Here is a 13,374-nt window from a genome sequence, read left to right on the forward strand (position 1 = left end):
CTTCATTTTCTTTGTTTTCTTTGTGGAACTTTTATTAACTAAATAAGCACTGTCAGAGTCACTTGTCCAGTGTAAAATAGCAAGTAAGTGCCAGAAGACTGATTAAAATAGGGGAATGACTGGTTTAAAATTGTCTATTTATTATACATAGTATATTAATTATCTTTATTATATAAACCAAATTTTTACCATAAAATTTCAAACTGCAATACTCTGAATTTTTGTATTTCTTTGTTTTTCTGATGCTGAATTTGATCTGTAGGTACTGAATCTCTAGAGAAATGTGGAACAAATTAATATTCTGTTGACTGCCAAAACAGCTGGAGCAAGCCTTAAGTTGGCAGTAGCCCCAGGGAAATGGCATAAAGAGGAGCTATTTCCTACAAACTTCATCTGTCTTTCTACCATCCATAGACAGAACACACAACAACTACCGTGCCTTTATGAAACAAAAGAGATCATCAGAGTTACTCCCAAATAACTGTGTGAGTTTATCAATAAAGATCTGCTCTGTACCAGATACTCTGATAATACACTGTTTATGTTGCCATGAAAACAATTACTTTCCTCCTGCCAAAAGCTAATTTTTCTTGACTAGAAATTAGTGTGTGCTTATCAGCAAAGCTGATTAATGGTGTGTTTTCTCCTATTTGTCTGAAAAGGCTAAATTTAGATTAAGCCACTACAGATTTCTTTCATTAGAAAATTAATCTGCAGATGCTATATTCTGATCTGGCAGACCCAGTTCTCTTTTACAACAACCAAATGTCCTCCTGCATCATTACTGTTGTGAAAATGTAATGCAGGAGAATTAATCATTACTAAAGGTTTTGAAAAGGCCAAGGGTTGCGTGTGCAAAACATTGTGCTTTACCATCAAAACAGCTGCTGCTTTGGCAGGACAAGTTTTGAAAACAGAGGGGAATTTAACAGGACTTTACACCCAGATATCAGTTGGAATGGAAGGGAACACTAGTGTGCTCCCTAGTCAGAGAGAAGAAAAAGTCAGGTTACATAGCAGCTGTTTACCTGAACACTGGGACGATTCAGTGGCTAGAGGTAGGTGTTCAGGGAAGACAAAGCAAAAAAGACAAAAAGGATAGCATTAATGGCACTGCTGTAATGATTGCTCATGTGAAAAGTCTACTTTCAGATGAACCATCTTTGTTTTGAAGTGCCCAATACATTACTTAGCAATGAACTTGAAAAGCACATAGATTTCAGACTCTGAAACTGTGAAGCATGTGCTGATGGCTTCCTATTCCAAAGGACAAACCAAGCATAGCCACCAAAAGGAAGAATAGTCATAAAATCTTAAATCACTTACTTGTACTCGTGTGACATGTAGGTACATAATACAAGCCACTAGGAAGCATATGCAGAACACCAGGAGAACAAGAACTATGGTACTCCTAGAATCAAAACACAACAGAAGTGAAGCAATGCAATCAGTACAAGTTGAGAACAATCAGCACATTAGTCCTTCTGAAATGGTGTTTTGGATGAATGGTGGAGGAACTCTCCCTCACCCTTCCTGTAATACTGTTGCAGAGGAAATCTGACAGTGAAATGCACTGCTCTCAAGAATAAGAAATGAGTAAATGCTTTTGTATGTGGCGCCCACTCTGACCTCAGCAAGGAGATCAAAGCACCTCAAAGATTCAACTGTATGGTGTGTCAGGAGAGACACTTTCTAATTGTAGGCTAATGCAGAATATTCAGCATGTTAACTCTTATAAGTGGAGTGTGTAACCCAATTACTTGGCCTTGGCAGCTGTGTAATAGTTACCAGATGCTTTTCCCTTCTGATCTTTCCTTCACAGAGATTCAGAAATCAGTCAACTCAGTTGCTTATCAAATCAAATAAAATCAGACTCCACTGCGATCCCTTCTTCTAATGAAACAGAGCAACTGCCTCCTTCTGAGTCTTCCTCAATAGACAAATCTTATTCTTCACAAAGATGCTGTAATAATTACTTTAATTCTTAATCTTTCCTCTTCTGATCTTTCAAAATAGGCTTGTTCTTCATGAGGAGAGCGGTGAAGACCAAGCACATCCCTCCTCCAGAAAACCTGTGCTATTGGAATAGTACTTTATGGATGTCAGCAAGCTGGCGAAAATTAGTCCACCAGTGCTGGTGCTTTGATTTATGCTCAGGGACAGCCTGGTCCCAAGCCAGCCATGGAACCAGCGCCATGTGAAAGAAGCATAACATGATCTTCAGACCTTTTCTATTCTTGTAAGAACAACCCAGCCAGTTCAAAAGATGTGAGCCATGGGTGCAGGCATATATGTACCTTGACCACCACTGGAGAAAGATTGCTAAACAGGGTTTCTAACAGTAGAAGAGTGCAATTCTTCTGCTGTAGAATTTCTCGGTATTTGGCTTTGATTTAAAATTCATGTAACAATTCCCAGCAATACACAAACAGGTAAAATTTTGTGGCGTAGTATGTGTATCCAGAATAGGGAGATGACTCTAGATACTGTCAGTGTGGATTCTGAATACAAGTATTAATGGTCAGCATGCCCTCCTGTGCTTTTTAGAGAACTGGCTTGCATTCAAGGTGGTAGTATGATAGAAAATAATGCAGGGGACATAACTGAAACAGCGTCTTTTATGGGAGCAACAGCCATGAACCAACACTAGTGCTGAGTGGGATCCTGGCAGAGATTTGGGTTGGCACAAGTAACAAAGGGCCAGACTGTTTTTTAAAAATAAACCCAGCATAAGACATCAGGAAAGTTCATAATCAGGGCTTTGAGTGGCTACACTGCATGTGTGCCTCCATAATTGGACAGCTTAGGTTGACAGGAACATAGTCTTACTTTCATCAACTCCATCTGGGGATATAAAATATGTCTTTAGTTGAGAAGCTGTTTTGCTCAGATGATCATAGGAATTGTGAGAATGTTGAGCCCACTGCTTTCTGTATATTTATTCAGCAACTGGCCTTCTTACAACATTTTACTGTCTCTAGATCTTGAACGTCCTCCTTGAAATACTGTGATATGTGTCAAACACTGTTACTATCACTACTCCCATTATAGTAACACATTAAACTTATCTCGTCTTTTGTGTTCTCTTGGCATATTTATAACTGCTTTGGCAATCTAAAAAGCAACGTAAAGCTCCAAGTTCTGTGGAGATGGGAAAATTTCCAATAATTCCAAAGTTTTAGTCTATTTCATGGTTGCATCTGTGTAAGAGCAAGGGATGAGCCCAAGATGACTACTAATTTGGTAGTACGAAGCCACCGTGAATAGACATTGTAAGAGAGAATTTAAGACTATTCACTTACTATTCATCCACTATGGGTGGCTTTTATAACTAACACAGCGATGAACCAGTCAATCTTCATGGCCTTCAGTGGTCATATTCTGCTGCAACTTATGTGTCTGTCACATCAGAGCTTAAACTTAGTCTCTGTCCAGCTGTTTTTTAAGTGACAGTACTTTTTGGAAAGGTTACCAACTACCATACCATATGATTCTTGTAAATTCATTCTAGTTTCAACTACACTAATAATCTTTGTCTCTCCTTGTTCTAAATTGCCATGTACTGCAGCTGGGCTTTACTTTAGAAGTAGGTGAAGGAGTTCTTAACTCTGCTCCAATTAGTCAGCAAAAGTGGTTACTCTGGAAAGTAGATTATTTTTATAAGTGACTTTGAATTCTTCAGACGAAAGGTATTATATAGCAAATTTAAATAATAATTATTACTATTAAATTAAAAAAGGTGTTTCTCAAACTTGCAATTAGAAATAATAGAATATAGGAGCGAGTATTATTCTGACAGGATTTGTGAGTAGAAAAGACCAGAATTTATAATGGAATTTTCAAAAGCATTATATTGTGGCCAGTTTTATTCCTAATAGATCCTAATTAGTGAAAGTGAGTGAAGCTGATTTTAAATGTTTTGATATTCTCATCTGAAAAAGCTTATTACTAATCATTTTTATACCTTGAACACAAGTATATCTACTCATTATAACCCCTAGATTTGAAAGTGAAGTCTAATTAATTTTTTTATTTAGTAAGCATTCACACAGAATTGACAAATCTTAATTAATCACTAAATTGTATCACTCCACAATAGGCATCAGACACCCCCCAAATCCATCACGAGTATTTGGTTATATCTGCTTTAGCGCAATCAAGGTCTGACTGCAACTCACGTGTGAATGGCCAAGCTATGCACCAGACAGTTTGCGTAGTGATAGCATTGTTACCCAAAACCTCAATGCAGGCTCTAAATTTGGGTTGAAAAGCTGGATGGATACTTCAGTGCTTAGTTCCCATTAAGCTCTGTATAGTTTTATCTATGTGGCTATTAATACCTGACGTACTTTGCCCAAAGCCAGCACAATTGTAGTGCAGAAATGCTTTGAATAAGTTTGTCAGATTTCAGTGGGTTTGTTTCCTAAGTGCATCTTTCTTCCCAAAAAAGAAGCAGGAAAATTGTTTTAAGTAAGATAGCAAAATGTGTCTCCGTTGGACAAATAAAAGAGAGAATGGTTAGACCAAGGATATACCAACAGGGAATCTCCTGTTTGAGAAGATACCAATCTGGGTGCTAATTCCCATTTCAAAGACATTAATGTTTTGACCTTGACCTGATGCTTGAAGATGTTCCACTTTGAATTATAACAGGAAAAGACAGAAACTTACTGTGGTATTATTAGAAGGTAGACAAGGCCAAATAAGGCAGCTAGAATTAGTGAGAGAACTACAGCACTGGTGAAATACTCATCCTGAAGCTGGTGGTACTGTTAAAGAAAGGAAAAAACGAAGACGGTGAGAATTTTATACGTGCCCAGCCACCCAGGTTTTCCATTCTCAGTAGGAAAGAACTATAGCCTAAAGTAAAATAAGCCCCCTACCCTTTTTACAAACATACAAATAATCATTGCTTAATCCACACACACACACAAACCAGGTAAGTCTACACAATGTTTTCCTTGACAGCCTTCTGTTTCTGCAGGCTGCTCCTGTTGGCCTAGCTGTTTAGTTTTCACCCTATAACTACTCAAATCTGGGTTAGGCTTAGACATAAGTTCATCTTTTGGAGCAAAAAAGATTCAGCCATTTTGAACAAGGAGGTGGCACTCCACTTACCCATCACAAAAAAGAAGTCAAAACCCCTTTGGTGCTGCCCTCAAGGAGTCCTGCCACCTCAACTGCTGACCTGGATTCCACTGGGATAATTTTGTTCCTAGCAGCTGGTGTAGTGCTGTATTTTGGCTTTAGTCTGAGAACAATGCTGATAACACACTGATGTTTTAGTTGTTTCTCAGTAATGCTTAACTCAATCAAGGACTTTTCAGTCCCATGCTCTGCCAGTGAGGAGGGGCACGGGAAGCTGGGAGGAAGCAGAGACAGGACACCTGACCCAAACTAGCCAAAGGGGTATTCCATACCACAGCACATTATGCCCAGTATAGAAACTGGGGGGAGTTGGCTGGAAGGGACCGACCGCTGCTAAGGTCAGGCTGGGCATTGGTCAGTGGGTGGTGAGCAACTGTAGTGTGCATCCCTGCTGTTTGTTGTTTTTTCTATGAGTTTTCACTCTGTCTCTCTTTTTGTTATCTCTTCTTCTTCTTATTATTATTATTAAAATATTGTACTTTATTTTAGTTACCGAACTGTTCTTATCTCAACCTGTGGATTTTACCTTTTTTGTTCCAATTCTCCTCCCCATTCGATTGAGGAGGGGAGCGAGCTACCTGGTACTCAAGTTGCCAGCTGGGTTTAAATCACAACAGCTGCTCAGGACAGGACACTAACAGGTAGGTTGGAGCCAGCTGCTAATGAGAGACACAAGCTCAGTTTTGGGTAGTTACTGCCCTGATTCCACTAAGCCACAGTCCTTACAACAGAATACTCTCCAGGGGTGGAAGCACATGAGTGTGTTCTCAGAAATATCAAAATTTCAATCTCATTTGCACCAAAAGACTTTCTTATTTTGAAAGAAAACAATTACCAGTAGATAATAAATCACTGTGGAAACTTGAAACCAAGGTTAATTCCCAAGACCTTTAAAAAACAGAGTCTAATTTGGCACACAGCCTTCTGACTTGAAACAGCAGTGGCATGAAGTCTTAGACTACAAATTGACTTACAGTGGAAAAATAAATTCTACTGCCAAATTAACCCAAAATCCCTTTTGCTTTTTTAAACACATAAACCAAAGGCTTTTATTTTTTCCCAATTAAAACAACTTCGATTTACACACAAAACCCATACAAGGTAGGGACAGCTCTACTTTGTTAGGTTATACGCATACTTGTAAGTCTGGAGTAAGTCCACTGCTTTCAGCAAAGTCACACTGGCATAAGATCACAACCTTGCATAAAGATTTAAGATTGTTTTTTAAATTTTCCAGGATTGATGAGAACAATACTTATCAGGCTACTTATGCAGAGGGAAGCATCCTCCTGTCATTAATGCTTCTCCAGAGGACATGAGTCAGTAGGCAGCCACATTGCCATGAGACAGCATAAACTGGTGACACAGGTCAGGCAGTTTGGAGAAGCAAAAGGGGGGCCAAAACACAGGATGTGTAACTTTATGGGGGAGGATCTCGATTAGCAGAACGACACTGATAGCTCTTTTTATCCCCTCTACATGCTTCCATAGAAGGTGGAGATCATGTCTCCCTCTTAGCTGAGAGGCAGTCCAGAGGATTATTTAAAGATAGTGAGTAGAATTTAAGTATTGTCTAAAACCAAACAAAAAACCAGTGCTAGCTGGCTCCTGGTCAATGAAATCAGTAAAAAGATAATTGTAAACACTCTTACTTTATTTTCACGCTCAATTTGCTTGTACTTCAGGGTGATGAAGTTCAAGTCAGCCATCTCAGACTCAGTTTGCCGGGCCTCTATCAAGCGGCTGATGTATCTGTTCACTCGAGTTCCTGGAGTGTTGTATACAACATTAGTAGAAAAAGAGGAACGATTCCTGAGTTTTTCAGAGGCTGTCCTTAGTGCTCTCCTCTGTAGCACAGATGAAGAAAGAAGCATAGATTTCATTAATGTTACAATTTTTCATTGCTGTTCATATTAGCTCAAGCTCACAGCCAGGATGAGGAATTCCTTAAGCAGAGCAACTATCTCCATGTGATTGCCACCTCTGAAAACACCTTAGCTGAAATCCTGATCTCACTAAAATCAGGGAGAAAATGCCCACTGCATTCCAGATTTCAATCCTCATCCACAGAAATTCTCTTCACATACTGCCCTGACACTTCCCTGCCACTGAAGAAATAATCAGTTTGATCCCCATCAGTGTGACTTTACCTAGAAAAATAATTATTCTTTTTCTGATTGAAGACATGGACATCTCGAGGACAAGACAACCAGGCTCTTCAAGACAGAAGAAAGTCCGACTGTCCAAGACTGTCTAGTTAAGAATATATATTTTGAAAAGGTAAATTTCTTTAACGTCTTGCACAAAGACCATGTGTGAATTCAGAGGGTTTGAAATCTCAAGTGTTTCTATTCTTAACTTAGCCAAGTGGCTCTCTGGTTAAGACCTCTTGAGTATGCCTTAATTGCACTCGCAGATCCAGATGGAGCACTCCAATAAATTAACAGAGCTAACCTCTGCCTAACTGGGGTTAATTCCTCCATGGCTGAGACAGCACAACTGACGAGATGATCACTCCTTTGCAGTGCAAAAGATTTATCACAGAGAATATATGAAAGGGACTTCAGACAATGTCTCACTTTTCACAGAGATCACTCAGAAGATGGTGAGCAGCATCTCAGCCACACTGGTGGTAACCTTCAGCTGAAGGCACTGTGATGTAGAGACATCCAAGGCAAGGCTGGATGCAGTTCTGAGCAACCTGATCTAGTTGAATAAATCCCTGCTCATTGCAAAGGCTTGGACTAGATGAGCTTTGAAGGTCCTTTCCAAACCAAACCATCCTATGACTCTATGATCTAAACCATTACAGCTAGATCTGCACTAGTATGACTGCCCACGCCCCAGCACACTGAAAGGCTTCGGGCCTTCCCAAAATACTCTTGTAGATGCAGCAATTCTTAAACACAGAATGAGAAAGATGTAGGCCAATTTTGTAAAGAAAAACCAGTCACCTAATGGTAGGCACACTGAGTAGGAAGAGACATCACTTGAATATCCTTTTCACCTCCAAAGGAGTCAAGCCTTACTTCCCGGAAGAGTTTTGACAACCACACTCAGGCAAGTTGTACTATTTTTATACAGTTAAAGGAATACTTTTTTGTCTAATATCTGCAGAGTTCAGGAAGACAATTCAAATAGTTATGAAATTACAAGTCTGCTCAAGGATAAGGACAACACTGGCTCAGGATATAATCAGTAGAGTATCAGCAAGCTGTTACATCAGTACATCAGATTTCTCTCTTCAGAGCAGTCAGTACTTAATAGCCCACTCTTTCAAGGTTATACTACAAAATATCCTTTAAAACCAGATGGTAAAAACAGGTGGTGATTGCTATTTAAGTAATTCTGCAGGAATGGCAGTTTCCTGTCTTATTCCACAAGAAGTTCTCATGAAAGCCTCATCAGTGAACAAATAATGAACTACAGCAGTTCATTAGCTTACATAGCTTATACTATATGTAAATTATACCTGAGTAGTTATGAACAGTGGGAAAGGCTAACTGCTGACTGACACCTCAGTTTTCTGATTATGAGGGACAATGGACCTTAGCAAAGATAAAATAACTTTCCAAGTTCTGCTTTGCTGGGTTTATATGTACACAGCAGCTTATACCAGCATTAAACAATTATGAGGCTACTTGAGACATTTTTCTTCAAACTATCAGATCCCATTACTTGTTAAGTTGCCTGTAGTGCAAGAACTAAATCTTTCAACATGAAAAATAATCCTGTGGACATACATGGATTAGAGCTTTCAAATCTGTTCTTCTAGGTCCTGTTAGCCATAATAAAAATCTTAAATTGCCAGCCAAACAACTACTCCAAATGTTTCTAAATGGAGATAAAAATGTTCTCTTGCAGAACACATTTGTCCCACAAGTTTGTGGGGAAAGTGAGTGCTTTCAGGAATATTGTTAGGAATACACAATTTTGCTCTTTATAAACAATAACTAGTTAGCATATGTATTGGTTAAGGTGCAGCAGAAAGTACACCTTTGGGGATTTTTTGTAACCCAAATTTAAACCTATAGCATAGTAAGAGGGGTGAGCAAAACATCATTAAACAAACTCCAAAATGATTCTCTTCTTTAAAATCTGGAATGAGGGTAGACAATAGAAGTTATTCTGATATATGAAATATTCTTACATTTCTATGAAATAAATTCTATTATTTATTCTTCCAATTTAAAATAGGGTTAAAGTTACTGTTTTTTTAATCAAAATAGCTGTTGCTTATGTACAATTATGTGCAGTAGGTCTCTTATTTATATCTTTATTATTTCACACAGTAGACTTACATTATATTATGTCTTATAAGCGACCAAGATCCAGTATTTATTTTTCCTCAGCAATTAAATAAATACATGCTGCAGTAATGTGCTAGCTTCAAAGCCTTTATAGCTACAGCTTGTTTTACATGATGTGAGGACTGGTATCTCTGAAGAAACCCTGCACTGCAACACAGCATATTTACATTAAAATCATCTATCATGCTCCATGATAAATATTATGTGTTAGGTACAAAAGCTCAGAAAAACTGTTTCAGTTAAAGATGGCATTGCAGAACTTCATTGTAAATGTTCTGACAAGAGAAAATCTTCATCAGATCCCTAAAACACCCATATCAGGATTTTCTATGTGAACTACCATATTTATACACATATATACATAGGACACATTGTAAAATATTGCACATGCTCTAAGGAATGTGGGGGTTACTTTGGTCAAATACTCAAAGAACAGTACTGATCCACAACTGGAAGGCCTAGTACACGGCCAGTTTCAACGTAAAATCTGGATTTACTGAAAGTCTTCACTGAAACTGCATCTTAAAGGAACTAATGTACTTTTCTCCCCTTTTCCCACAGGAGAAACACAAGTATATGTAAGATCCAAAATACAGAAATTAGGATGCTTTCTGAAAGTAAGGTTTAGAATCTTCCATAAATGTATGTTATTTTAGAAACTCCAAACAACAAAAGGGGGAGCAATCAGTCTAGATGTATTACTGATGCCAATGCACACATGCGCTGCTTTGGAGCACTGCTGGAGTGACCTATGTAATATTGCCACCTGCTGACAAAGAAAGTGGATTGAGCAACGCTTCAGAAGTATTTTCTCCATAAATTTTGGGGTAGATCCACACACAGAAAAGGAAGTAAACCAGGCTACTGGCAATTTTGAGTTATGGCATTACAAGCCATTGAGGAAAGCGGTAGTCTTATTTGTATTAAGGACTTTGTATTTAGGATTTGTATTAGGAACAAACAGGGTTTTTTGGCTTATCACTTGCCTTTTTGTTTTTAGAGAACCATCTAGAGACACAAAATTATCCTGTCATTTTGCATTTGCTGCCATCAGTTTCAGACTGTGATGGACTCAGGATGCAAAAGAACAGCTCTACGAAATTGCAGGAAAAGCCTCTGAAGCTAGTTCCTGTGAAGGAAGCCCTTAATAGAAGTCATACAGGCTACCTGTGCTGGCTTGTCCAAGACGAGCTCCAAATTTGAGGCCTGTTATCATTAAGTTCTATCTTTATTGTGAAAGACTGTGGGAATTAGATAGCTCTAACTCCAGCAGGAACACTAGAAACTCCTCTATCATTTGGTCAGGTCACCCCATACATTCTCAGAGCAGGTCTGCTTAATGTGGCCCTGGAACAGATGCCTGAATAGCCCACATGGATTACCTTATCATCATCCTCACACGTCATGACATTGGAGAAAGGGATCTCCGCTTTGAACATCTTCCGACAGTGCATGAGCTGAACAAGCAGGTAGCAGACTGTCTTGAACTTCATTCTTTTGGCAGGCTTAATGTCTGAGAGAATCAGTCCAGGAAATATCTGTTGGTCAGAAAAGCAGGATTTAGAACGGTGTCATTATTCCCACCCAAACCATTCTATGATTATATTCCCATGCAGACATACGTACTTGCAGACATTTCCACCATCTAGTGGTCAGAACAAAGCAATGCTGTAACCAAGAAGCAACACATTTTGATAAACATTGTGTATTTGCAGATGAAGATTACTTCATCTTTTTTTTTACTTGAGATATTAAGAATCTCTTGAGCAGACAGTATTTAAGCACATACTTAACATTTTGGAAACTCTCTTCTACATAGAAATGTAGTCTATGCATTAAAAAGCATATTAATGACAAACTCATAAAAGAGGCAATATTTGTATTTCTTTAAAATAAATTGTGGAAGAAAAAAATAAGGAGGAAATGAGCATTTTTATTAACTTATGTTAAAAAATACAATTTCAGTCTTTTTCTTATTTCCTCGTTTTGTTACTTTGGCCACTGGTAAGGCTGTTAAAATCAGAAGAGGATAGCTTTTGCTTTAAAGATACACTTAAATTCATGCTCTAAAGGAGGCTGTGAGGCACTGAGGTTGCATCTTGCATCTTCTTTCTTCAAAGCAAGAAGTGTTATACCACAGAGAAATATTCCAAAAGGGTTGGGTATAACCTCTTCCTTTTACCACAGAGCTCCCAGTTCAGCAAGGACGAATATTTTCTTGGTTAACTCTTAAGCATGCATTTAACTCTTGCTGACTTTAGCAAACCCCTAGCACATATTCACTTTCACAGATCAGAATAAGAGTGATCCTTTATTCTACCCTCAGTATTTATACAAATCTTATTCATGCTTCTGGCACACGGAATGTGTAAAGCAGTGTTCATGGGAAATGTGGCAGGACCCCATGCCACCACACTATGGGAATTTGAGCTTGTAAAATTAATCTTTTCTGGAACAGCAAAATAAAGAAGCACAGAGGATTTGGTCCCTAGTGTTCCTGGGTACAAAAGGCAAAGCAAATCACACTCCAAAAACTTTATTCAAATGCTCTAAAACCCACAAATGGCACTGAGGATTTGCTGTTCAGTCTTCATAATACTATGATTTACTAGAGAAGCTTGTGTCATTACTTCAGAGATCAAGGAATGAAGAAAGCAGCATTTATTTAAGGCATGTTTTCATGGATACTGAAATTTAGAGGGACAGGGCAAATGACTCTGCTTCTATTCTGAATGGCATCTCAGGTACAGGTTTGCCATGCTGTTTAACACATACAGCTATGCACTTGCATTTTCTAGAGAATCAAGGGTATATCCTCTTGATCTACCAATACTCTGTTTAGTTAGTTACACTGTGGCTATGAAACACAAGAATGACTTGTGTACAGTTTTTTACTAGGATGTAGCTATGTTATAAACATGTGACACGTTTCAAATGTGGGAAGGTGCCTAGGTATGCACATGGGCTTTGTGGTGCACTGAAAGACTGACTGAAACCAGGTAGCATCACCAGCACTGTCGTGCATGGTCATTAGCTAGAATCGAAAAGGACACTCATGTATCTAGTATGTAATCACTTGTATAAATGATAGTTCAACAAAAGTGTCCATGAAGAGATTCCCAACATGAACCCTTTCTTTTGAGGGCTTTCTGGCAGAAGACTTACTCTTGTATTGCAATAACTGCATAGAAGATAGTGTACAAGGATATCCACATACTAAATATCCTTTAAGTATTCCTAAGGACACGAAATAGAAAGTTGTTATGCTTGAGTATGGCAGATATGATAAGCTTTTGAGTTACCATTCCCAACAGCTAAAACATACTTTTCGGACACATACTCCACTTAAAAAATTTCCCAATTTCTCCTAGCCCCAATTCCTCTAAAAGTACTACATATTTTACTCAGTCTCCTTACCAACCTTTTGACACAACAAAAATTAGTAACTTCTTTGAAACTCCCTCCAGTTTTGCATTTTGCTTCATCTTTTTAAGACACAGAGATAAAATGGAATACATAGAGGTTTACAAGTGAACCATATCTCAAGAGATCATTAGCTCTTTCTTTGCCCAAACCTTTCACTGTGGACGTTGCATTAACTGGGTCAACAACTTCAGTTTTAGGTCCCCGTAAGACTGGCTGGAAAGTATGCTCTTAAGTAAGTAGAGACCTACAGAAGCTGCTTGACAGCCTTCATTATGGAACTGCCACAGTAAAGTGCAAGAGCAGCAAAGAATAGGCAGAATGTCTTACAAGCGAAAGATTGAAGAAAACGTGACTGAGAAAAGGGAGCCCATGGGCATGACTGTATCCTTGTATAAGGATTTGAAGTCCTGTGAAAAGAGAGGAATTTAGAGCTTCCTTGATGCAAACTTATTACAGATGTGTTTCTGTACTAACCTGCAACTTTAAAACC

At 38.5% G+C, this 13,374-nt stretch overlaps 1 protein-coding gene across 1 annotated transcript in view; it reads right to left on the minus strand.

The window, feature by feature from the left end:
- ADCY1 (adenylate cyclase 1) overlaps nucleotides 1–13,374 on the minus strand; it is a 149,393-nt gene that overhangs the window by 29,110 nt on the left and 106,909 nt on the right. The window contains exons 8-11 of the mRNA XM_030497610.1: nucleotides 10,841–10,996; nucleotides 6,801–6,995; nucleotides 4,672–4,769; nucleotides 1,327–1,411 (exon numbers count right to left, since the gene is read on the minus strand). Coding sequence (XP_030353470.1) covers nucleotides 1,327–1,411; nucleotides 4,672–4,769; nucleotides 6,801–6,995; nucleotides 10,841–10,996 — 534 coding nt within the window. The remainder of the gene's footprint in view (nucleotides 1–1,326; nucleotides 1,412–4,671; nucleotides 4,770–6,800; nucleotides 6,996–10,840; nucleotides 10,997–13,374) is intronic.

The sequence above is a fragment of the Strigops habroptila genome, chromosome 1 (genome assembly GCF_004027225.2).
Source record: "Strigops habroptila isolate Jane chromosome 1, bStrHab1.2.pri, whole genome shotgun sequence".
Lineage (NCBI taxonomy): Eukaryota > Metazoa > Chordata > Aves > Psittaciformes > Psittacidae > Strigops > Strigops habroptila.